The sequence below is a fragment of the Polychytrium aggregatum genome, assembly GCF_025602895.1.
Source record: "Polychytrium aggregatum strain JEL109 chromosome Unknown BJ171scaffold_25, whole genome shotgun sequence".
In the NCBI taxonomy this organism is placed as follows: Eukaryota; Fungi; Chytridiomycota; class Chytridiomycetes; order Polychytriales; genus Polychytrium; species Polychytrium aggregatum.
The window spans coordinates 449,519-474,215 of NW_026516227.1; the positions used below are offsets into that span (position 1 = coordinate 449,519).

General features: G+C 56.6%; 9 protein-coding genes across 9 annotated transcripts; 7 read left to right on the top strand and 2 right to left on the bottom strand.

The window, feature by feature from the left end:
* Positions 1-1,529: 1,529 nt before the first annotated feature.
* On the top strand, positions 1,530-3,603 carry BJ171DRAFT_583180 (ammonium transporter family-domain-containing protein; the record flags this gene model as incomplete). The annotated part of the gene is made up of 3 exons (XM_053114234.1): positions 1,530-1,775; positions 1,973-2,483; positions 2,672-3,603. The coding sequence occupies 3 exons, from the start codon at positions 1,530-1,532 to the stop codon at positions 3,601-3,603; spliced, it is 1,689 nt and encodes a 562-aa protein (XP_052965425.1).
* A 1,536-nt stretch (positions 3,604-5,139) lies between these two features.
* Positions 5,140-7,179, top strand: BJ171DRAFT_624405 (ammonium transporter AmtB-like domain-containing protein). Its single transcript, XM_053115481.1, has 3 exons — positions 5,140-5,295; positions 5,493-6,003; positions 6,111-7,179. Exons 1-3 carry the CDS (start codon positions 5,191-5,193, stop codon positions 6,989-6,991), a joined length of 1,497 nt encoding a protein of 498 aa, XP_052965426.1. The 5' UTR covers positions 5,140-5,190; the 3' UTR covers positions 6,992-7,179.
* A 267-nt stretch (positions 7,180-7,446) lies between these two features.
* On the top strand, positions 7,447-9,297 carry BJ171DRAFT_460502 (uncharacterized protein; the record flags this gene model as incomplete). The annotated part of the gene is made up of 2 exons (XM_053108448.1): positions 7,447-7,830; positions 7,885-9,297. Exons 1-2 carry the CDS (start codon positions 7,750-7,752, stop codon positions 9,295-9,297), a joined length of 1,494 nt encoding a protein of 497 aa, XP_052965427.1. The 5' UTR covers positions 7,447-7,749.
* Positions 9,298-10,877: 1,580 nt separating this feature from the next.
* Positions 10,878-12,870, top strand: BJ171DRAFT_510436 (uncharacterized protein). Its single transcript, XM_053111490.1, has 2 exons — positions 10,878-11,197; positions 11,499-12,870. Exons 1-2 carry the CDS (start codon positions 10,984-10,986, stop codon positions 12,653-12,655), a joined length of 1,371 nt encoding a protein of 456 aa, XP_052965428.1. The 5' UTR covers positions 10,878-10,983; the 3' UTR covers positions 12,656-12,870.
* Positions 12,871-13,649: 779 nt separating this feature from the next.
* BJ171DRAFT_510438 (ferritin-like domain-containing protein) lies at positions 13,650-15,742 on the top strand. The gene is made up of 5 exons (XM_053111491.1): positions 13,650-14,071; positions 14,100-14,102; positions 14,141-14,168; positions 14,190-14,451; positions 14,553-15,742. Exons 1-5 carry the CDS (start codon positions 13,730-13,732, stop codon positions 15,322-15,324), a joined length of 1,407 nt encoding a protein of 468 aa, XP_052965429.1. The 5' UTR covers positions 13,650-13,729; the 3' UTR covers positions 15,325-15,742.
* Positions 15,743-15,924: 182 nt separating this feature from the next.
* BJ171DRAFT_600202 (uncharacterized protein) lies at positions 15,925-16,849 on the top strand. The gene is made up of 3 exons (XM_053114992.1): positions 15,925-16,108; positions 16,188-16,304; positions 16,536-16,849. The coding sequence occupies exons 1-3, from the start codon at positions 16,035-16,037 to the stop codon at positions 16,756-16,758; spliced, it is 414 nt and encodes a 137-aa protein (XP_052965430.1). The 5' UTR covers positions 15,925-16,034; the 3' UTR covers positions 16,759-16,849.
* A 961-nt stretch (positions 16,850-17,810) lies between these two features.
* Positions 17,811-18,384, bottom strand: BJ171DRAFT_510446 (uncharacterized protein; the record flags this gene model as incomplete). Its single annotated transcript, XM_053111492.1, has 1 exon — positions 17,811-18,384. A coding segment is annotated over one exon (330 nt), but the record flags the coding sequence as incomplete, so codon positions are not given.
* BJ171DRAFT_510449 (uncharacterized protein) lies at positions 18,362-22,480 on the top strand. Its single transcript, XM_053111493.1, has 5 exons — positions 18,362-18,465; positions 18,520-18,963; positions 19,457-20,615; positions 20,710-22,028; positions 22,114-22,480. Exons 2-5 carry the CDS (start codon positions 18,562-18,564, stop codon positions 22,117-22,119), a joined length of 2,886 nt encoding a protein of 961 aa, XP_052965432.1. The 5' UTR covers positions 18,362-18,465; positions 18,520-18,561; the 3' UTR covers positions 22,120-22,480.
* Positions 22,481-24,086, bottom strand: BJ171DRAFT_510450 (uncharacterized protein). Its single transcript, XM_053111494.1, has one exon. The coding sequence runs from the start codon at positions 24,051-24,053 to the stop codon at positions 22,509-22,511; it is 1,545 nt and encodes a 514-aa protein (XP_052965433.1). The 5' UTR covers positions 24,054-24,086; the 3' UTR covers positions 22,481-22,508.
* Positions 24,087-24,697: the final 611 nt, after the last annotated feature.

Sequence of the window (24,697 nt, forward strand, 5' to 3'; positions counted from 1 at the left end):
TCCTGGAGCCGCAGGGTCGGCGATTCTGGGCCGTCAGAGTGGACGAGTGTTGTTCACGCAGAGCCTTCGCCGCCACGAGATCCGCGAGATGAGGACCGATGACGATCTGGGCGTCACGAAGATGCAGCCGCTGTGCCGCTCTGACGGCACCGGCTCGGACTCGCCTGGAGCGACTGGTGCAGCGCCGGCCGGAAGGTGGTCCTGAGAGCGGCGTTCACATGGCGAAGGCCAACGGCAGCGCCAGCCATATCGGAGACAAAGACCCGCCCGTTTCCTATCTCGCCAGCGCTGAATCTCCACCCGATCCGAGTGGCAGCTGTCACGATCATGAGGAGCGCAGGGAGACAAGCACATGAGCAGGGCGTCCGGGCCCAAGGGCAAGTCACACGGGCGATGCCAATCATGAAGGTTGAGCGAATCAGGACAGACCAAGGCAGCGCAGCGACAACATCGGCGACCCACCAGAGCAGCTGTGGCTGCTATCAGGCAGGGCAGTTGTATCTGCTATCAGCCGGCTCTGGGGTGGATGGGCTGCTGCCACCATCGCACAGACCGCCGTTGTGCGGACAGGCAGCACGGCCGATGGTGCGGCAAAGGCACAGCAGCGACGGGAATGAAAGCGGCGGTGGCACCGGACTTTCCAGCAAGGGCAGGTCAGGAGGGGGGGAAAGGATATGGGAAGCCAGGGGCACACGGCAGTAGTGGATTATGCCGTGAGGATGGGCCATCGCAACCCTGCTGAAGCACCGAAACCATCCGGCCGTGATGCCGAAACTGCCCAGCCGTGATGCTGAAACCATCCTGCCGCGATGCCGACCGACACAGCTCGGATATCGCACCTTCGGCCTGGCCGGGACGGGCTCGGGAAATACAGGGTGACACCGCCCACGCGGAGCGCGGGTGCACGGGCGCACAGGGCGGGGGAGTGTCGGCCGCACGTGAAGGCGGCGGGCGGCCTTGTGGGCGGGACCCGTCCGCTGACCTAATCTGGGCCGCGCTGTCGCCGGACGCCGTTGTGCTTATCGGGCAGGACCGGAGATTGGCCTCCAGCTCGTGCATGTCCGTCGCCGTCGCTGGCTGGCTGGCTGACTGGCTTATCGGCTGGTCCCGCAATTGTCTCCGGGGAGCGACATCGCCCCGAAGCGCCGCCGCCTGCAAGCCGCCTATAAAACCTCCCCCCATGCGCAGAGCCCTCGGCGGTCTGCACGATCGTCCCAAGTTGCGCCCCTTCTGCGTCGCAGCCAAGCTCTGTCGCGGCTTTTTTTTCAAGAGCCGCTGCTGTCCGCAAGCGCCTCACCGCAATTCCCAGAACCTCACTCTCAAACACCCTGCCCTTGCGACGGCGCCACCCGCGACGACGCGGATCCCTTTGTCCAGCCGAGCGCTGTTACCCGCCTCTTATCTGTTTCACAAGATAGTCACGCCGGCCTGAAAAAAAATTCCCACCGGAGCTTTAAATTGCACACGCTCGGCCCCACGCCAACCTCTTGAATTCCATCCACCCGCTCCGTCTCAGTCGACATCCCACAATGTTCGTGTCGTCGATCACCTCCAACACATCGAGTGCTGTCTACTTTGCACCCACAAACCCGTCCGACACTTCGCCCTTCATCGAAAATGGCTATCCGTCGACGGGTTTCATTGCCTTGAACTCGGCCCTGGTCTTCCTCATGACCCCCGGTCTCGGCTTCTTCTACTCGGGAATGGCCCGCTCAAAGAACGCCCTCCATCTCATCATGGCCTGCTATCTCGCCATCGCCATCGTGACCATCCAGGTGAGCACGGATATGCATGCAGTTGCGTGCGTGTGTGAGTTCCGAGTATGCATGTGGTTGCCAGTATGCATGCAGTTGCGAAGAACTGACTGCGATGGCGGAGGCTCTGGTGGCTGAATGAGATTGCTGACAAGTCTCGCTGCATCCATTCCATCTCGGTCGCAATCGTTGCTCTTGTGCACTCGTCAATTCTTCAGTGGGTCCTGTTCGGGTTCAGCCTTGCCTTCTCCGAATCAAGCGGTCCGTTCATCGGCAACTTTGCATTCGGAGGCATGACGGGTGTCGGCGCCAACGCTCTCGCCGTTGCTGCACCGAGTGTTCCGGCGGTCGCATTTGCGCTCTATCAGCTCCAGTTCGCAACCATCACAGTGGCGCTGATCTTTGGCTCAGTTGCCGAGCGCATCCGACTCCTTCCGGCCATGTTCTTCATCTTCTTCTGGACCTCGCTCATCTATGATCCCGTTGCCTATTGGACATGGGGTGCTCACGGATGGATCAAGAATATGTCCTGCCTCTCGACGACGGCTGCTTCGGCTGTACCCTGCGGCTACGGCGGCTACGACTACGCCGGCGGCGGTCCTGTCCACATCGCCTCTGGCTTCAGCGGTCTTGCCTTTGCAATCTTCCTGGGTAGCCGCAAGCACGTCGAAAACTTCAAGCCACACAACATCCTCAACGTCTTCCTTGGAACAGCTCTCCTGTGGTTCGGTATGTCGATATACCACGCTGTTGTCGCGGATGGTTGGGTGCGAATAGGCGACGTGGCATGTGTATGTGAATCATCAAAATCATTCGCTTACTGACACTGTCGGAAGCAGCGGTGAGCACCAAACGTATCTGCTCTCGCATCTGTCTCACATGTTTCCCATTCTGCAATGCAACTCTTGCACCATCAGGTTGGTTCGGTTTCAATGGAGGCTCCGCCATCTCTGCCACTCCCCGTGCCGCCATGGCTGCTTTCGTTACGACAATTGCAACCTGCGCTGGCGCCATGTCGTGGCTGCTCTACGACTTTGTCAACAACAGAAAGCTCTCCGGCCTTGGCTTCTGCTCCGGCGCCGTTGCGGCTCTGGTCGGAATCACCCCGTCGTCTGGATTTGTGGCTCCGTGGGCCGCCCTGGTGATCGGGGCCGTCTCCGGTGTGGTCTGCAACCTGTCGTGCCACATCAAGGTCAAGTTTGGATTCGACGACTCGCTCGATGCGTGGGGTGTCCACGGCGTCGGCGGCTTTGTCGGCAACATCATGACGGGAGTGTTTGCACAAGCCTGGATCGCCACACTCGACGGAACATCGATTCCCGGCGGATGGATGGACGGCAACTGGATCCAAGTCGGATACCAGCTTGCAGGATCAAGTGCGATTGCAGCATACTCGTTTGTTGGCACATACTTGATCCTGTACCTGCTCGACTTGATTCCCGGACTGGACTTCCGACCCACCGAGGAAGAAGAGAAGAAGGGCGGCGACATTGCGTGTATGGGCGAGACGGCGTATCAGATCCTCGAGGCCGTCGGCATCGACCCATCGCTCCCTGGTCCGTTCAACAACGTCACGCTCATCCCTGGACCTCTCGTGCCGCTCAAGGAGGAGGATGAGGATCCCACCGAAATCCATGTCCCTTCGCGCCGACAAAGCATCATCGCCGACCTCTCGAGCACCACTCTGACCAACATCAAGATCGCCGGAGCTGCCCAGCCTGTCGAGGATCTCCACATCACTCGTGACGTTAGTCGCTCGGTCAACGATGTCAACCGTGCCATCAACGATCGCCACGTCAACGTCTATGCCGTCTACAACCGTGGTCGAGCCACCTATACTCGCGGATAGACATCTGCCATGGTCTATCGACTCAGTCCCAGCTGCTTCTGTCCACCCGGCCGCAATCCTCCCCACTATACCGTTCAATCCTCCCGGCATGCCCGTCTCGTCTCCTCGGAGGGTCTCTCAGACCCTCGCTTTCCGATTGCCACCCGACGCCGACCGCCCGCTGCCCAAGGACGACGGTGGCACTCCATGCGCACATATCGTCGTATCTGCTCCACACTTTGCTTTGATCTACGAGTGCCCCTACCATCATCTGTGAAAGTGTTTTCTCTATCCACACCCGGCCGCGCCGATCCTTTCTCTGCCCGTGTCCTGCGAAGCACAACCAACAAGCAATCGCACTCCATGCTCTGTGATGAGAGTCACTGCCATTCCTTCACTCTCGTCCAACGCGCATGCGGCTCCTCTGTCCTGTGCCTCAATCAGTGCGCGGCGACTTTGCTCAAATGTACCGATAGCATTTTCCATACTCCCACCCACCTCAGTTGTCGACCATTTTGCTTGTCCTCAATGAACTCTCGCTCACCAAAGCAGCCGCTGCATCACCCGACAATATTATTTTTATTGTGCAGTCACGCACGCTACTCTACGGTAACTTCGGATGTGTTCCTCTCAGTGTGATGTCTGCCCGAACCAGCGGGTGTTCGGAACGATGGTAGCGGGAAGGGTCCTGAAATTCTGCGTGGCTCTTCAGGGAGCTCGAGTTATGGTTACGGAACAGAGATATGGCGAAGTGGGGTTCCATCCGATTGCTGGAGCGCAAATTCAAGATTCCCCGCGCGGAACTCATCGATGCATCTTGACCGAAGCCTCGCTCCGCGACTACCCGCTTGGCTACCACATCCACCCGAGGGCAGCGCATGCAGGTAGCAGAAAGCTGGCGGTTGGCAGCATGGCAGCCCCGTGGGTGTTATCGGAGTGGCCGAGCTACAAGGTTTGACTTTCAGCGCAGGAACGATGTCGTTGCTGATTCACGATTTCTAGATCAGCCGCAGAGATACATCGATGGAAGTCGTGTGATCGGTACAGATCAGCTGCCAGCAAACACTCGTTATCGGCACAAACGGCGACGAGCAGCATGCAGGCACGCCGTCGAATGATTCGCAGCGATGCTGTTCTCCAAAGAACGAGTCCGACACCTCGATAACGCCATCTCAACAAACGCTCCTCGGCGAGCTGCTTCGAGCGGGCGGTTTATAAAGCTGGCAATCTGGTTGCAATGCGGGTGTTGTTTCAGCTGCTGCCAGGCAAGTCACTTCAACTCCCAGCACCAGACCCAGAGTGATCTGTGTTGGCTTTGCAACTCAAAGGTGCCGCACCACTCTCAAGCCATCGACATTTAACTCGGTACTGCACCTCATTCGTTGGTGTGGAATCATATACACTCCAAAGCCTGCCATTGCTCCTGATCCTCGCCAAGGACCCCCAAAGATACGCAAAATGGCAACGACGCTGCTTTCGAAGCAGATCTCCAACGCATCGACATCGTTTTTCTTCTCTGCTACCAACCCGTCCGAGACTTCGCCCTTCATCGAGAATGGCTATCCGTCGACGGGTTTCATTGCCTTGAACTCGGCCCTGGTCTTCCTCATGACCCCCGGTCTCGGCTTCTTCTACTCGGGAATGGCCCGCTCAAAGAACGCCCTCCATCTCATCATGGCCTGCTATCTCGCCATCGCCATCGTGACCATCCAGGTGAGCACGGATATGCATGCAGTTGCGTGCGTGTGTGAGTTCCGAGTATGCATGTGGTTGCCAGTATGCATGCAGTTGCGAAGAACTGACTGCGATGGCGGAGGCTCTGGTGGCTGAATGAGATTGCTGACAAGTCTCGCTGCATCCATTCCATCTCGGTCGCAATCGTTGCTCTTGTGCACTCGTCAATTCTTCAGTGGGTCCTGTTCGGGTTCAGCCTTGCCTTCTCCGAATCAAGCGGTCCGTTCATCGGCAACTTTGCATTCGGAGGCATGACGGGTGTCGGCGCCAACGCTCTCGCCGTTGCTGCACCGAGTGTTCCGGCGGTCGCATTTGCGCTCTATCAGCTCCAGTTCGCAACCATCACAGTGGCGCTGATCTTTGGCTCAGTTGCCGAGCGCATCCGACTCCTTCCGGCCATGTTCTTCATCTTCTTCTGGACCTCGCTCATCTATGATCCCGTTGCCTATTGGACATGGGGTGCTCATGGATGGATTCGCAACATGGCGTGCTTGAATCTGACCTCGCCTTCGAGTGCGCCGTGTGGATACGGCAGTTACGATTATGCTGGCGGCGGTCCCGTCCATGTCGCTTCTGGCTTCAGCGGCCTCGCCTTTGCAATCTTTCTTGGGAAGCGCAAGAATATCGAAAACATCAAGCCACACAACATCCTCAACGTCTTCCTTGGAACAGCTCTCCTGTGGTTTGGTAAGTGATTTCATGAGCTTGCTGGGTGTAAGAGTAGGTGATGTTCATTCACATGTCTCACATCTGTGGTTGCTGTTTATAATCCGGCGTAACTCTTGCACCATCAGGTTGGTTCGGTTTCAATGGAGGCTCCGCCATCTCTGCCACTCCCCGTGCCGCCATGGCTGCTTTCGTTACGACAGTTGCAGCTTGCGCTGGCGCCATGTCGTGGCTGCTCTACGACTTTGTCAACAACAGAAAGCTCTCTGGCCTTGGCTTCTGCTCCGGCGCCGTTGCGGCTCTGGTCGGAATCACCCCGTCGTCTGGATTTGTGGCTCCGTGGGCCGCCCTGGTGATCGGGGCCGTCTCCGGTGTGGTCTGCAACCTGTCGTGCCACATCAAGGTCAAGTTTGGATTCGACGACTCGCTCGATGCGTGGGGTGTCCACGGCGTCGGCGGCTTTGTCGGCAACATCATGACGGGAGTGTTTGCACAAGCCTGGATCGCCACACTCGACGGAACATCGATTCCCGGCGGATGGATGGACGGCAACTGGATCCAAGTCGGATACCAGCTTGCAGGATCAAGTGCGATTGCAGCATACTCGTTTGTTGGCACATACTTGATCCTGTACCTGCTCGACTTGATTCCCGGACTGGACTTCCGACCCACCGAGGAAGAAGAGAAGAAGGGCGGCGACATTGCGTGTATGGGCGAGACGGCGTATCAGATCCTCGAGGCCGTCGGCATCGACCCATCGCTCCCTGGTCCGTTCAACAACGTCACGCTCATCCCCAGGTCCGTGGTCCCCATCACCGAAGAGGATGAGGACGAAGATCCAACGGTCATCCTGCCGTCATCGCGAAGGACCAGTGTCATGGCCGAGTCGATCTCCACGACGCGTCTGCCCCAAGCCGTGCCCGAAGCTGCCGATTCCATGTCTCTGAACAGACATGTGAGCGTCTATGCCGTCTACAACCGAGGCAAGGCGACGTATACCCGCGGATGAGCGATTCTGGCGGGGCACACCAGGATCTGCAGACCACTGTATCTCCCCTGGCTGGGGTTGTCGGCTTTCCGCACTTTGGCTGTCGTGGGCTCGAGCAAATGCCTCGATCCCAAAACGAAACAGGCACACCCTCTTCGAGCCATGGCTGTCGCTTCTCTGGGCACTGAATATACACCAATCCATCACCCACCACGGCCAACAACAACGCACCACTCACTCTCGCACCCCGACATTCGTGCTTCTCGACCCGAACATGCATGCCGTCTCCCGAATGCCCCATGCAACCCCGCAGCACGACCCGGTCGCGCACGTGCTTTGCACTACCCACCACACTCGCACAGGGACGCGCAGCAGCGGCATGCCGTCCCTTGTTGTGCTGCCACGTTCTGCGTCTGTACGACCGTCTTCTGTGTCGTCTGCACGGCCGCGTCCGCCATTTTTTTTCTTCGCTGGCCGATGGTGTCCAGCCGCAGACCATAAATACCGGACAGCCCCCCCGATGCCTCTCTGGCCGCCCAAGCCGTGAAGACTTCGTTGCTTTTCTTCATCGGTTTTCCGTTCGAAAGCACACAACCCCCCCCAGCGCCATTGATCCGAGTTTCGAATTTAGCTTCGAATTTTGCTTCGTCCTGCCGCCGTTGTCTGCTTTCTGCCACGCTTCCTGTCTATACTTTTGCATCTTCCACTTTCGTCTCCATCCAAGCGACCTCAACTTTGCTTCCAAATCCTAACAACTCAAAAACCCCCACCCCGCTGCCATGTCCGATCCCGTGCTCTTGCCGCTGTCGCTGACCCTCAGCATCATCACCTGCATCGTCTTTGGTATCTTTGCCGTCCTGGTTGCCAAGCGACGCTATGGCTCTGCCATTCTGCCCTTTACCAGGGGTGGCAAGCCTGCCTCGGACTCGACCCAGGTCACCGAGCTCACCGGCGAGGAATTCGTCACGGCCAGAAAGAGTCTGAACCAGTGGACCATTGCCTGGAGTTTCTACGCCAACGCCGTGGGCTGCGGAACGCTCTTCTTCCCGCCCATGTTCGCCACCCTCCCGGGCAACGGCTACATCGGTCTCATCGCCAACTCGCTCGCCAACGCCTTCCCGGTCCTCTTTGTGGCCTACTTTGGAAACCAGATCCGCCAGCGCTTCTCCGAGTCGTGGTCCCTCAGCGACTACACCCTGCGTCGCTTTGGCCGCACCGTCAACATCTTTGTCTTTGCGCTGGTCTTCTTCAACATGGCTCTGGCTCTCATTGCCGAGTACAGCGCCGTCAGCAGCCTCTATACCTCTGTCCTCGGTGCTGATCCCTACAGCATCGTCTTCATCGTCGGCATCATCACCATGATCTATACCTACATCGGCGGGCTCTATGTCTCTCTGTGCACGGACCAGTGGCAGTCGATCACGGGAACCGCTCTCTTGGTTATCCTGATCATCTACGTCGCCATCTCGTTCCGCAACCCGCTCCCTATTCCTGCCCCGGATGTCATCCAGCCCACGTCCGACGGCTGGGCCCAGCTCTTTGTCATGCCCGCGGCCGTCTTCACCGGCACCATCTTCTCCGAGGCCACCTGGCAGCGTGCTTGGGCTGCCCGCGACGACAAGGCTCTCCGTAGCGGCGCCAACATTGCCTTTGTGATCATCTTTGTGGTCATCTCGCTCTTTGCCCTCGGAGGTCTGCTCGTCGCCTGGGCCGGCATGGACATCCCCAACCCCAACTCGGTGCTCTTCCAGCTCGTCGGGCCCGGCAGCGCCCCGACCTGGGTCACCGTCGTTGTTGTTGTGATGGCCACCGTCATGAACGAGTGTGCCGTCGACAGCATCCAGAATGGCCTCGCCGCCTCCATCACCACGACCTTCTTCAAGAACTCAAAGTCCTCGACCTGGAGCCGTGTCCTGATTGTCCTCACCAACATCCCTTGCATGGTCCTCGGCACCCAGGGCTACTCGCTCAGCGTGCTCTTTGGCATCTCCAACCTGATCACCATCCAGGCCACTCTGCCCATCCTGCTCGGCGCCATCGACGACAACGCCAAGTACATCACCGGGGCCAACGTCCTGTTCTCGTCCCTGTTTTCGTTCGTCTCGGTTGCCGTCTACGCCACCATTGCCCAGTCGGGCGACTTTGTCGGCGGCATGACCAACATCTACGTCAACAACCCGTACATCTGGCAGCCCTACCTCGTGGCCATCGTGTCGTCCCTCGTCGGCATGGTCATCTGGTACGCCATCGAGCATCTCTACCGCGCTGTCTTCCGCAAGGGCCACAAGAGCAGTTCCGGCACGACCATCGTCCCCAACGACTCTTAGAGGTTCCACGGCCTTGGTATCTTAGCTTGCCCACGTCTCTGGCAAGGTGATTCGTTTTGCACACAAGCAATCCGAGGGCCCTCTACTTTTCATAACACGCTTTCCTCCATGTCCATCCGTCGAGTCTCTTTCTTTGTCATTCTTTTTCCTTCTCCCCTCCCGTCTCGCCCCGTCTCATGTCGCTTGAGCCCGAAAGGCAGAGGCGGCCAACGCGGCAGCGCCTTTGGCCAATGCAATGCTCAATACAACCACATGGCGGCGAGCCTTGAACACAATCTCATGTCTGTTGTCGATCCATCTCTTCGAGCCTCATTTGCCTTTACCAAATCCAATTCAGCAAACAGCCAAACACGAGCATGTCTTTGTTTCCGCTCCGCACAAAAGTGTGCTTCCTCGGTGCCCAGATGGTCGAGCCAAACGGGTCGCTCGCCGACAGATGGGTGTATTCGCATCCAGGAAAGAGGGAGCAGCCCTGGCTCAGCCGGCACATTCGTTCGGGCGCGATGTATCTGGGACGGCTGCTGGAATGGCAGCGGCGATAGTGGTAACGACGGGCTTTCCTTCATTGCCCTTGCCTTTCGTTTTCCTTGGACCCCAGTCGCTCGCATCTTTGACCGCGCTCTGGCACCAACCAAGAGCACGCCTCCCCTGAACCATATGTCTTGGGCTCCTTGCTGCCCCGGCCTGCAATTACTTTCACTCACCCCTGCCCGGCCCCAATCCGTCTTGGATCGCCGTCGCATCGATTCCGCAATTCGAACCTGGCCCGGCCATCGCTCGGGACCTCCGGCATTGTCTCGCATACATTCGGGGCATCCCCCCGATCCATCCCTCTCGTCCTTTCCCTCCATCCATCGTTTTTTGCGGGCCTCGTCAGCGGTCTTCTAACACCGCCCTCTCATCAACCGGCCGGACCTTTCTCCCTTCGTGCCAAGCAGCTTGCTCGACCATCGGCCCCCTATCTTTTCTCTCCAGGAAGGTGCAATGGCATCCGTTCTCCAGGACTCGCCTCCGCCAGCACAAGATCCTCCGCCCTTGCAATTCCGTGTGCGGGGCCGCATCTACCCCAACAACCAGTGGATGCTAGGAACGACATTGCATCTCTGTCTCAAGCTATTCACAGAGATTGCCGCCGAGCTAGAGGTGCATTTGCACCACTCGGGCTCTGTCCCGAACAATGACAGCGTTGGCAATGACACTGTTGATGGCAGCGACAACAGGGCTAATGCCATCCCCAACGGCAACAACACTGACCATTTCGCCCGGTCGCCACCGATACCCCAGCCGGCCGACCCGGTCTCTCGCCTGATGGAGATCCAGTATGCTATCGTGGCCATCCAGACCTGCATCCGCAGCAACCGCTTCCAGAACGTCATCTCGGACGACTGGAAGTTCAACCAGCGATGCGAGTTTTCGACCGAGCTCGAGAATGCCCTCGTCAGCGACTCTGATGCCGTCCTCCCCAAGATCGCAGATCCCTTGGATGCGGTCGACATTGTGAAATGGTACAAGCTCGAGCAGCCGCTCCGGCCCATGTTCCTGACAGGGTCGGTTGCTGCTTTGGATGCTCGTGCTGATACCGCCAGCAGCAGCAGCAGCAGCACCAGCAGCACCAGCAACAGGCGAGCTCGCCTCTGCAAGTCCACGATTGCCCGCACTCTGCCCATCGAAATCCTGCAGCGGATCATGAACCACTTCTCACCAGGAGGAAACCGGCCGTACTCCTCCGATGTCGTCATCAAGCCCGAGCAGAAGAATCTGGTGGCCTGTGCCCTGGTCAACCGCCACTGGAGCTCGCAGGCGATCCCCATCATCTGGACAATCCCGCAGCTGACGTCCCTGGAAATGCTCGAAAAGTTCACCATGAGCTGCCTATGCAACTACATGGAGGAGTGCTACGGTAAGCAGCATCGCCTGGACGAAGACGAGGGACGCTACCAGACCAGAGACAGGGTTTCGGATGGCACGGGCGAGGGACTGTGGGCCGTTTTCATAATCCGGTCGGAATGAAGAAGGCGATCGTGGTGCACTGGAGGCAGCTCCGGGCTACCGTAATCTTAGATATGCTTCGCAGGGGCTCGATTTGACAACATTGTGCTGACCGATCGCTCTCTGTCCCGTTCTGCCCTTCTCCTGCGTATCCTTCGCATGGCACCATACCAAATCCACATGGGTTCGGCTGCTCTGGCTGCTCGGTCCAGGCAAACGTCGATCGTCGCTCACCCGCTATGTGCGCGAGCTCTATGTAACCTACCACTTTGACACCCACGACCGCCTGACCGTCAAGGAGCAATGGTCGGGACTGGAATGCGTGCGAATGGTCTCCAAGTTCCTTCCCGAGCTGCGGAACGCATCGGTCGACCTCGGCGAAGGCTGCCTGGGCCCGTTGACGTTGCAGAGCCTGCTTTCGTGGTGCCCCAAGATCAACCAGCTGAGCAATGTCATTGCTGGAGTCGAAACCGTTCTGGCGCCGATGGCTGTTCCTGGATACTTTGGCAACCTGAAAAAGCTCATCACGCTCGATCTGGGTGGAACCAAGTATGGGCCGATGATGAAAACAGAGACGGGAAGCATGTTTCTCAAGGCGGTGGCCCACAACGTCGGCGTGAACCTGCGTGGCATCGACCTTTCCGACTCGCCCCTCACATCCGAGATCCTGTACGAGCTGTGCGGCAACTGCCCCAACCTGCAGGTGATCGACATCAACTCGGTGGTCGGGCTGTCGCCCGAGTGCCTCGCGATGGTGCCGCGGATGTGCCCCAATCTGGTGGCCTACATCATCTTTCCAAATACCGGCCTGACCACAGAGCACATCGAGATGCTGTTCCAATCGGCGCCGTATCTGCGCATGATCGATATCGAAAGCGATGCCCTGGATGCCCGACGGGTCTTTGAGGCTATCAAGAAGTACTCCCCCAAGCTATCAACGATCTCGCTCGGCAGCTGCAAGCTGCAAGAGGAGCGCGACATTATCGAGCTTATCCAGGAGCGTGGACCCAAGCTGATGGACCTGCAGATGGGCACGCAAACCATGACCGAGGAGATCTTTGTGGCGCTGGGGCGGTATTGCCCAAACCTCTATAGTCTCGAGCTGCATGCCGACTTTGTCCCGACCGGCAGCATTTCCTATGGCAGCGGCATCAGCTTCATGGCCAGTGCATGCCCGGATCTCCGGCATCTGAGCGTGCAGGATCACGAGGGCAATGAAGATCTGTTTCAGCACGTCACCAAGGGCTACCGGAACTGCAACTTTCTCAATCCGGTGCTCGATGCCACGTTCCTGGGATACCCGCGCTTCGATCAGCCGCCCGTGGGTCTTGTCGGGGACGAGAGCGCCGACAGGATGGATCTGGGCTGATGACTGATTCTGATCGATGGGGGGAGGGTGGCCGACTGGCTGGACAGAGAGAGATGGCGATGCTGTGTATCTACCACACTTTGCACTGTATTCAGTGGGAAATAGGTCACTTGCCCACAACTCATTTGTCAGCGTAGTCTGTGATGGCATGCGTCCAACTATGCCATAGGATATAAATCATATCACTTTGGCAGCCTCCGAGTGAAGACCACCAGTCGCTCTCCGGTCTCCACAATCGACCTGCACACTGGTCTCGGAGTGCCAGCGGTGAATGGTGCTTTTGGACATGGCCGTCGGGATTGAGGGACGATGGAAGCGCCGCCTCGTTCGACAAATCGATTGCGAGCGAGTTGGGACCAGCGACCGCCCTTTCATGGGGAAGCACGTTGAGGAGGGGACATGCGGCTGGCCCAAATGGGCAGGGTCGGTCGCAGAGGCGCCGGCTGGACGGCTTGCCGTTGGCGTTGGCAGCAAAGCCCGGGCAATGTGTGTGCCGGGCGCTGTTGGGCCCAGAGGCGCAGGTCGCCAGGCGCCAGCGGCGATGTTGGTACTGATGCAGATGCAGATGCAGATGCGGTGCGCCAGCAAGGCAAGGCCGAGGCAAGACCAAGTCAAGACCAAGTTCGCAGCCATGGCGACATCACAGCGCCTTCTTGTGCAGTCCAACGCCCGCCAAAGTCGCCAATGCCGTCCACTGCCTTCCACTGCCCGCAGGCGTCGGTCACGCCCACTATGGCCAGTGCCTCTGCCTTGTCCATTCCGCCCAATCCAGCCCGTCTCCCCTGTGCCGATCCCACCGCAGCGAGGCGCCCAGCCTTCCGCGCATACATTCGGCACAGGGCCCGCGCTGCGCCTGGCTTTGGCGACGTTCCAAGGCGCGCGTTGGCTTGGACCGTCACCACTTCCCACGCGGCGCCGACGCTCGCCTGCTCCCCACCCTGCCGTCCTTCTTATACCGCCCCTCCATCGGCCGTCCCGCTGAGCATCCCAGCACATTCGGGAACCGCAAACCTTCGCCAGTGCCCTCGCTTGCAACCGCCGCTCCCTCACTGACCCCCAGCCGTTCCCTCTATCATGCGCTCTCTCACCCTGACTTCCTTTGCCGTTGCGTCCATGTGGGCCTTTGCCCTGGCGGCTCCCTCGCAGCAGCGTCTGCCCCAGGCCGACCACATCCTTGCTCGCCGCGACTACTCGGCTGTCCCTTCGGTCACCACCACCACCGTTGCCCCCTCGGTCATCACGACAACTACCTCTGCTGCTGGCTTTGCTGCCACTTCAACTGTATCTCAAAGCTATAACAGCAACAACAACAACAACAACAACAACAACAATGGATATGACCAGAAGAAGAAGGACGAGCAGAAGAAGATTGATGACCAGAAGAAGAAGGACGAGCAGAAGAAGATTGATGACCAGAAGAAGAAGGACGAGCAGAAGAAGATTGATGACCAGAAGAAGAAGGACGAGCAGAAGAAGATTGATGACCAGAAGAAGAAGGACGATCAGAAGAAGATTGATGATCAGAAGAAGAAGGACGAACAGAACAAGAACCAGTATGGTCAGAACAAGAAGGACGACCAGAACAAGAACCAGAACAAGAACCAGTATGGTCAGAACAAGAAGGGCGAAGATAAAAAGGTCAACTATGTCAGCAAAAAGATCATCTCCAGCGACCAAAGACAGAGTGCCGACGTCTTCTTCCCTGGCTTCCAGCACCAGGCCAACTCTGGAAAGAACTCGGCCGACCTGTTTGTCCTCAACTTTGCCCTTACTCTGGAGCATCTCGAGAGCGCCTTCTATGCGTGAGTAGCTGTCGTCTGCATATTTGCCTTCCAGATTGAGGTGCGCTTTGATCACTGACCGTGTATCCTATGCTATCGCCACTCCTATCCACCGCCAACAGGGAGGGCCTGTCCAGATTCAAGAACAAGGACTTTGAGCGTGGAGGCTTCTCCCGCTATATCCGCGACGAAATCAAGATCATTGCCTTTGATGAGTCCACCCACGTCACCACCCTGATCAGCGTGATCGAGTCCTCCTTTGGCAAGGGCAAGGCTGTTTCCCCCTGCCGCTTCAACTTTGGTCTCCGTGATGTCAACAACTTCCTCGCCATCGCCCAGATCCTTGAGCGCACCGGTGTTCAGGCCTACGATGGCGCCATTCGCTTCATCGAGAACGACGACATCAAGAATGCCGGCGCTGCCATTGCAACTGTCGAGGGACGCCACTCGTCTTTCCTCAACATCCTTAGCCACCGCCACATCTCCGATGGTCCCTTTGATGCCCCCCTGGGTGTGCGCTCCGTGACTTCGATTGCTGCGAGCTTCATCGAGAGCTGCCCGTTCGAGTTCCCTGTCCAGCCTTTCGATGTGCTCGAGATCCGCAACATCCGTGTGCGTATTAATACCGAAATCGAGTTCCGGGTCAGCGGCTACGGTGCCTCGGACTTTTCTTCCCACTTCTGCGCCATCGTCTACGGACTGAGCCAGAAGCGAGTGGGCGTCAAGGTCCGCAACAACAGCGTCTTTTGCGATATCCCCACGGACCTGCGCGGCTTCAGCTCGGCCTTCATCTTCCTGGTCAATGCCGATGCCGATGTCTCCGTCGAGGACGACAGCCACGTTGTTGCCGGACCCACCTCCATCGACATCATCGACTCGATCTACTAAGGCGCTCTTCCACGACACCTGTGGATCACTGATCTCAGAACCCCCACCTCCTGGCATATACGGCCCGCGCTGCTCTTGCTGCTGCTGACGGGACCACCTGAGCCTCGATTTCTCCCTTTTTCTCTTGCGCTGGTACTCCTTTGCGTCGTAATATGTTCCAGGCAAACGAAACTGACGCCCAGTTCTTGCGGGCTTGCAGACGACCGTGTCCTCCCCACGCCCTTCGCTTCATGTGCATCCCACACCACTGCCTTTGTAATATTGTGTATTTCTTCATTCAGTTCTTTCCTTTTGTCGCTGTAAAAGCATGTTTTCGGTTCCATTCTGACTTGCTGGCAGCCAGGAGGACAATCTCCGGTTGCCAAGTTGTGAATCCCTGTGGGAAAGCAACAATACGACAGGTATCCCAAATGCTTCATAACAGACCGGCATCCAGGGTGCGGCTGCTCACTTGCAGAATCAGAGCAGAAGCGGCTCGTTGTGGGTCGCTGTGCTGTGAGGGCTGACGGCTTGGACTGGCTGGCTTGGACTGGCTGGCTTGGACTGGCTGGATTCGATCGGTTGATTCCCGCCAGAGACAGATCGCGGTTGCATTTCCGATCCGGCCCAACCATCGCACTGCTCTGCCCTGCCCAGATACATTGGCTATCGCTCGCTGCTGTTCTGGGTTGCCATCTTTGCTCATCTGCTACTCTCTGCCTCGCATCGCCATGGCCTCGAAAAAAGCCAAGCGGCCCGATTCAAGCGATGGCGATCTCGATCGCATCGTCCAGATGATTGAAAGGTGAATCTCCATCCATCAATCATCTCAAACGAGCTCCAGTCGCACGACCGACTCTAACACCAGTCTATATTCTGCTCAGCGATGCGCCGGCTCGCCCTGCCAACCAGTGCGCACTGCCGCAGTGCAAATCGAAACTGTCGCTGATCGCATCCAAGCCGTGCGAGTTTTGCAACCGCCAGTTTTGCCCCCCGCATCGGTATGGGCTGCTCTGCAATGTTGGGCAAGCAATCCTTGATCCGCATCGCCCTTACTTCCGTCATCTCTGCTTATCCGGTTGACCCATTGCCGCACGCCAATGACTGCTGGACATGATCTTGGGCGTCTATAGGCAGCTCCATCCAGACCTCCTTCCCCTTTGGATGATGCTGACCCATTCACCATCGACGATCCGTCGCATCATTTCCTAATTTTGATGCGGAATCGCTAGACTCCCCGAGGCACACTCCGAAACGTGCACAAAGAAACTGCGAGAGCATAGCCGCTCAACCTTTCGATCGGATGCGTTGCGTCATATCGAGCTCTCCAAGCAGGATCCGATCGCCACGAACCGCCTTGGGAGTGCTGCCAAGGAAAAGGAGGAGCTGCGGCGAAGGCTCAAGAGCAAGATTCAAGTCGCCCGCAAGAGCGCCGGCCGTGAGCGTCAAGAATAACGAGAAGAATCGAAGTCGGGGCTGGGGCTGGGGCTGGAGCTGGGGCTGGGGCTGGAGCTGGGGCTGGGGTCGTCGCCTTGCCCTGACTTGCTGCTGGCGGTTGCAGAATGCCCGCGATGTTGATGCAAAATGCTAGTCCTCCGACAACCCGTGCCAATCTTCGATTCGAAGATACAACGTGAACTCTGAGCAATGGCACTTGAAGCGTCCTCGGATCCAATTTTAGACAGCCAAGGAGCATGGAGTCTCTCAATCGGATTGGAGGTCAGCCCTTTGGGGCTGCTGGGCACTCTGGAGTTACTGAGCAGATTGTATCTGTGGCTAGTCCCGCAGGGATGGTATGAATGAACGAAGTCAGGGGCTTGGGGATATGCAAGGGTGCACATGTTGGATGGAGATATGCTCCAACGACACGGGAGAAGGAAGAGACGGGACTGCGGAAGCATATTCAAGAGCGAACAGACATATGCTCCTGTTCGCCCGCAGATGTCACGGCAGGGTGCGGATGCCATGGCAGGATGTGGTAACAGAGCCAGATGTGTTTATGCACATCAGGCCGTGGAGGTTGTACCAGTTGTGGAGGTCGTACCAGTTGTGGAGGTCGTATCAGTTGTGGATATCGTACCAGTTGTGGAGGTCGTACCAGTTGTGGAGATCCACAGCCAGACCCGAATATCCATACCGGGGGTGTGGATATCCATATGCTCAGGCGGGGGATAGAGGACCTCACACTCGGAGCACAAGCTGCTCAAGGGCCGACACAGTCGCTTTGGTACTTTGAGACGAATGCGAGGCACCAGCGAGGCAGGAAGCAGCACAGTGAGGCAGGATGCAACCCAGCGAGATGGACAGCAGGGCAACAGGACAATAGACAACAGGACAGCAGGGCAATAGACAGCAGGGCAACAGGACAGCAGGGCAACAGGGCAGCCAGCCGGCTCGGCGCTCGAGCTGGGTTGGGTCGGTGGCGCACTTCCAATAATGATATATCTGCGCCACCTCCCCCTCAGCGGCCTTTGCCAGCATTTGCCAGCACTTGCCAGCATTTGCCAGCCTTTGCCAGCCTTTGCCAGCCTTCTGTCCCCATCGAACCTTTGTCTCCGCAAGTGCCCTCCCTTCCAGGCGTCCGCCCCTGCTGCCAATCCGCTGTTCCGCCAACACCATCACTCTGGTCATCTCTCCTGCCAAATATCTGTCGGCCAGACGCTCCTGCCAAATTGGTCGTTCTGCCTGGTCCCTGTCGTCCTGGCCATTGTTCTGGTCATTGTTCGGTCATTGTTTTGGTCATTGCTCCGGTCACTGCTTTGGCCTTGGTTTGACTGCCGTTCCTGTCAACCCCCGCTGCTGCAAGTGTCTTGTTTCCCGGTCACTGGGTCGTCTCCCGCACTGCGTCTGCTCTCGGACGCCTCCCGTTGCATCCAACCTCTGTCTTGCCTTGCTGTCTTGTCTTGCCGTCTTGCCTTGCTGTCTTGTCACTTGCGCCACCGATTGCCATCTGCCATCTGCCATCTGCCATCTGCCATCTGCCATCTGCCATCTGCCATCTGCCATCTGCCATCTGCCATCTGCCATCTGCCATCTGCCATCTGCCATCTGCCATCTGCCATCTGCCATCTGCCATCTGCCTGCTCTTCCCCAGCTGCCAATATCCTGCACACTCGATCACCCCTTGTTGCAATTATCAAGGCCGCCCACAATTGAATCGTCCCCACTCCCACTCCCACTCCCACTCCCACTCCCACTCCCACTCCCACTCCCACTCCCACTCCCACTCCCACTCCCACTCCCATCTGGACCTGAAGGATGCTGATCCCGGCGAGAAAGAGATCGCTGTGCGATACTCATGGCGAACGCCACGACTACTTTTTCGGCTATCGCTCCAGCTCCGATCTCGACACTGCTCGAGGTCTCAAGAGACTTGTCGTGTCGGTTTTCTATCGTCGCTACGGCGAGCATCTCGCAGTGTTCCTGGACCGCGACTGCCTCTCTGACGCTGACAGTTGGCAAAGAGTCTTCCTTGAGGAGCTTCCAAACAGCTCGGTGGCCGTCTTCCTCATCAGCAAGGAATCCATGGATATCATGCAGCAGAACGTTGAGACCAACAAGGAAGACGGTGTTGTCCTCGAGATTGAGCGTGCCCTGCAGCTGAGGGACAGCGGCTCGGATCTCCGGATCTTGCCACTGTCGATCGCAACATATGACGGGGTAAGTTCGAGGACCGGCATTGTGATGTGAACGATGCCAAGCAGGGCACAATCGCGCGGGCTGCCGATGTTGCTGCCGATGTTGCTGCCGATGTTGCTGGCGAGTTGCTGCCGATGCTGTGATTGCACTAATGCTGCTTCGTTTGTTCCTGCTTGGTTTGTTCCTGCATCGCTGCACTAATACCCGCCGCCGTACCATGAATGTCCCTGCCCTGCCCCGACTGTTGCTCCTCTACTCCTTAAAATCATACGATCTGCCACGCCTGTCGTCACATCGATATCTCTCCGCTCTCATGACCCTGCTCTTGTTCGGAACATTACCGAATCGCCACCGAATCGCTACCGAATCCACCGCCCGCGACCACCCTTCGTTTCCCGCGATCCGCGGACCCCTTCATGGCTCTCCATTGACCCATCCAACCACCCGGCTTGATTTGCCGTCACCAACCCACCCGGATCCCTGGCCTGTCTGTTCCTCGGCCTCTCGGTCCCAGACATCGTACACAATCTTCCATCCTTACAATTACGCCTTCCCAGCCTCCCCAAGGTTCGACAGGCTCAGGCACATTTTCCATCAATTGAAGCAAATCCAGATGCTCACTCTCCGACCCGACCAGGCGCACAGACGGGTCTACCGCCTGCTGAACCTGCTTCGGCCAATCTCGTCCGCCACCAAGGATGTTCTGGACCAGCTTCTCAAGCGCCACTTTTGCGACGCCAAGTTTTTTGGCCACATTGACCACCTCGACAGCCTCCTCGAGCAAGTCACTCGGACTGGTCGAGCAATCATCTCGGGACTGGGCGGTATGGGAAAGTCGGTCCTGGCTCGGCAGTTTCTCCGCTACATGATGGGCACGCTCGAGGTCAGCAACCAGGATTCGCTTGTGGAGTTCATGGACAGCACTATTGGAACACGGCCGCAGTACTTCAAGTTCTACTGGATCAATTGTGCGACCGAGGCCACCGCTCTGGACGGCCTTATCAAGCTGTTCCCGTCCATCAATATCGAGGAGATCAAGCAGCATGCCTCGCACTATTTTGCCAACCAGCATGGATATCTCCTCGTCCTCGACAACATTGACGATATTGACGCCGTCAACTCTGTCTTTGAGCACTCCGAGACCCTTGGGTTCGGAGGCGATGTCATCGTCACCACTAGGCTGTCCTCGATCAGCACTGGGGCGTTTCTCTCGGCGTTCAGGGCCAAAGTCTCGGACTTTCAGCAGCAACCCATCCGTCTCCTTCCCTGGTCGGACGATCTGACCTACAGCTATATCTTTCAAAAGTGCAAGATTTTGTCGGAAAGAATCACCCTCGAGACTTCTGTCACCAGACTTCGAAACATTGTCACAAAGCTGGAAGGAAACCCTTTGACCATTCAGTCTTTCATGTTGTATTATGAGGCGGAGGAGCCTGCTCTGAACGAGCTTGGGTATGCTTTTGATCAAGTGTTCGAACAAAAACATGGACCGAACGAGACACAGCGTTCGCTCAGGGTCCTCGTCTCCCTTGCTATGGAGTTCATTCGGAGCCACGGAGACGAAGGGCTGGCAGCGTGCAAGCTCTATGGTGGCCTCTGTCTCCTTGGCTCTGAAGACATTCCCTTTGACCTGATCAAGCAAGTAGCGGGTACTTTGGGACTAGTTCCAAGAGGTATATACCGTTCACTCGCGTCCACGGCAACAATACGCCCCCGTGGCTTTCGACTGGATCATGTCCTGACTCTTCTTCTCGACTTCCACTTCAGTGAGTTCCACCTTGCGCAAACTCGTGCAAATCGGCCTCCTTCGCCAGTCCGCCGACGATTACTACTACACAAGTGCTCTCCAGCAGCGCGCTGCTCGAGAGTACCTTGAGGGGCGTCCGGATCTGGATCTCACTTCCATCAGCGACGCCGTTGGTCGTGCCTTCGTCTCCAAGATTCAATTCCCATGCGATCGACCAACATTTTCACTCAGTCACCATTTTGATCAGTATCTGCAGCTCTCGTTTGACCACTGTCGCAATCATCCCTTGTCGTTCGAAGTTGAAATTACCGCAGCCAAACTGGATATCGAAAGAGGCAGATTCAAGGCTGCTTCAGATCGACTCACCAGACTGTGCGACATCGAGGACGATCTCAACACCTTGGAGGCACAGCGGCGATATGTCAGCATACGGCTCTATCTTGCGCAATCGTGCACTGAGCTAAGACAATTTGATTCTGCGCATCGCGCGCTACAGGAGGCTCTGGCTTTCTTCCAAAGCCCTGTTACCTCAGACGAACGCGAGACCCAGGCACTCCTCGTTGCCCAGCAGGGACGGACCTACTTGAAAGCCGGGTGCTTCAGCGAGGCGGCTGGTGCTCTGGAGCGGTCCATCCAGATTATTAGCTCAGTCCGCGACAGTTTTTACTATCAAGATGTTGCCAGCGCTTTGATTCTCCTGGGCGACATTGCAAAGGCTGAGAAACGACCCAAGGATGCTCTGACCCACTACAACCGTGTCCTTGAAATCGAACCCAACATCTCCCAGATTCACGACCAATCCTATCTTGCTGACATCCATGTCAATATTGCCGTCATCTCAAGTGCCAATAACAAGCTCGACACCGCGCACAAGCACTTCCAAAGCTCGATAGCCGTACGTACGCAGCTTCTAGGAACCAGTGTCCATCCCAAGGTAGCTTCGGCCCACTTGCAGTATGCGGACTGGCTATTTCGCATTGGGTACTTTACCGAGGCGCTGGACAACTACAATCGGGCTTTCGCTATTTTCACGCAAGTATTCGAAACATGCTGTCTCCCCGAGACAGCATATATTTGTTCTAGAAGATCGCTGGTGCTCATGAAGTCCGGTGCCCCGAAAAGCGCAATCGACGCGATCCAAGAGGCACTCAAGTTGGCCCAAAAGGTATATGGCCCTTCGTTGCGTGACGCTGAAATCGACACCCTGAAATCCGATGCCAGGAATGCTCTCTCCAGCCTCGGCGGCTCGTTTGAGGCAGCGTTTAAATCGTACTTGGAAGCATTTCTCCTCTACCCGAACGTCTGCGGACACACGGAAGCAAGTGACGACACAGCACAGGTGCGAAAAGCAAGTCTGCTATTGTCGGGGGACTGCACGCCCTTGGAAGCGTTACCAGCGCAATCAACTGACGCTGTAGTTTCAGCTTTGATGCGCATGGAGCCGAACGACCTGAACTCTCAGCAACCACACGGCAGTGCAGCGATGCGAGATCATGAGACCGGAGTGCCTATGTCGAGCAATGTCTGTGTCGAAAAACAATTCCACGGAGAGGAACTCAGTCAAGATGATTTAAAGAGCTTCAAGAACGTCCGGAGCCCCCATCAAACACCAAGCATACTGCTTCCCTCACTCATCGTGCTCGTTCTCTGCATCATCCTCGCATTCATCCGATCTTGAGCAAGCGGTACTATATTGAACGATAATTGATGCTTGCAAATACACAACGTTCTCCAACCTCGTGAAGCATTGCGTTAGAGCAGCGCTTGGAGCAGCAACTCTTTGGCTGCCGTGTCATGGCTGTGTAGCCAATGTGCTTGTTCACTTTGAATTCTTGGTCAACCCGGACAGTTCCAATATTCTGGAATGAACAAATTCTGCGATCGGGTCCTCCAAGTCGCATGAGATATGCAAAAGATCATCCAGGGCGCGGCAATAATGTTTCCGCGCCAAATCGCACTGATGCTGACATTCGTTGAGAATACCAAGGCTGGTCATTATTCCGGCACGTACAATGTTACTTTTGGAGTCGAAGAAGGCTTCATTGAGATCCAGCGCTTCTTGAAGGGTCTCTTCGGCCTCGGCATATCGCCCAAGATGAGTAAGCACGGTACCGATGCTGACCAGCGACTCGGCGACGCTGACATGAGCTCTCGTACCGTAAACTCCAATTTTGATCTCCAAACCTTTCTGGAAGTAATCGAAAGCCTCTTGAAGTCGGTTTTGCTTCATGGAAAGATCGCCCAGCTTGTGAAACGACAGCGCGATCAATAAGTCGGTCTTGTCGGGAGAGAGTATGCTCGATATGATCATGGCTTCACCGAGATAACGGGCAGCCCCGTCAATGTCCCCTTGGACAGTTGAGACGTCAGCGAGTTTTTGGAGAATCATGAGGATCATAGGATCATTGCGAGTTTGAAACACGGCGAGACCCAGGTCGAGGGAGGCTTCGAGAAATGTCTGTGCTTCGCTGTGCTTTCCCAATATATAATGTGCAGACCCCATGGTCATCAGAATATCGACCGTTGTCTCTGAGCCGCCCTCTGGATCCGTAGCAGTTGTGATGGCGAGAGCCTCCTCGAGCCGGGACAGCGCTTTCTCAACCTGGCCCTCCTTCATGAGAATCGTACCGACTTCGCGCAAAGCCCGCGCCACATCTGCATGGACTCGGGTTTCGTGGAGTTTGGTGGCGATTACGACACACTGCTCAAAGTAGGATCGTGCTTCAAGCGAATTCCCCATCTCCGCGGAGACGATGCCCAGGTTATTGAGGATGGGGATCAGCATCGGATGAATACGGAATGTGTCCATATTTTGCAGCATTTCGAGCGACTCCAGAAGATATCTTTCAGCCTCGGCGCTGTTTCCAAGCGCTCTCTCGAGATCTCCCAGATTGTTGAGAGACTGAACAATATCCATGTGTTTCTTATTTGGAAACAAGCGCAGTCGAAGATGGAGGCATTCTTGGTATTGTTTCTGCGCTTCCTTGAGCCGGCCAAACTGTTTCTCGATGTTGCCGATGTTGTTGTGAATTGTAGCGATGATGGGATGATCCCGATCCGGGTAGGCGCTGATCCCTTGTTCAAGAGCTTCTTTATAGAGATTAAGAGCGATTTCTCGATGACCCAGTTGCGACTCGACCGCCCCAAAGTTACAGAGGAGTACGGCCATCAATCGAGCACTGCCTGGCTCTGTGACGCAATCGAGGATGTGTCGTGCTTTGGTAAAGCAATCTTCTGCCTCCTTTAGCTTTCCCCTGTCGCTGTATATGGAACCAACGTTGATTGTGGACTGGATGATGTCCGCTGTAGCTATTTGATCCCGGATCGTCAAGCGGATGTCCAATGCTTCTGCGAAGCAAGCCATGGATTCATCGAAGCGTCCAAGAGTGGAGAAAACAGTTCCGAGCGTATTCCGAACCGATGCGTACATGGGGCTGAACTTCGTGCCATAAAATAAAAGGCACCGCTCCAAACACACGGAGAGAGCTTCTTGGCTTGACTTGTAGGCACCACGATCGTTCAACACCTCCCCAAATCTCCAGTGAATCCATGCATGCATCTCCTTGGTGTAGCGCTCAGGAATAGCTCTTGCTGCATAATAATCAAGGTGGCCGCCAACCACCACGCTTTGAGTGTCCGGAAGGTCGGTGAGACCAAATATGACCACTCCAGTATCTTCCTCAGCTTGCTCGAGGTCCAACGCTTCAATACACTTGAGAAAATCGTACGAAGCAGCTTGGATGAGGGAATGCGTGTAGTAAACATCGTCGGCTCCAAGTCGGAGGAGCCCTCTTTGGCACAGCAGTCGCACGGCCGAAGGAAGAACTGGAGCAAAGAGCGTCAATATTGCACCACGGTTTGTATGTGCATGTAAAGAAGATGACGTGCAGAGTATCGATGCTCACCGTCGGTGGATATGCCCAGTCTTTCTCCGAGTTTCTTGATAAGAATGTATGGGATGTCGTCAGGACCGAGCAAGCCGATGCTTGCCAGGAGTCGACGGGCAGC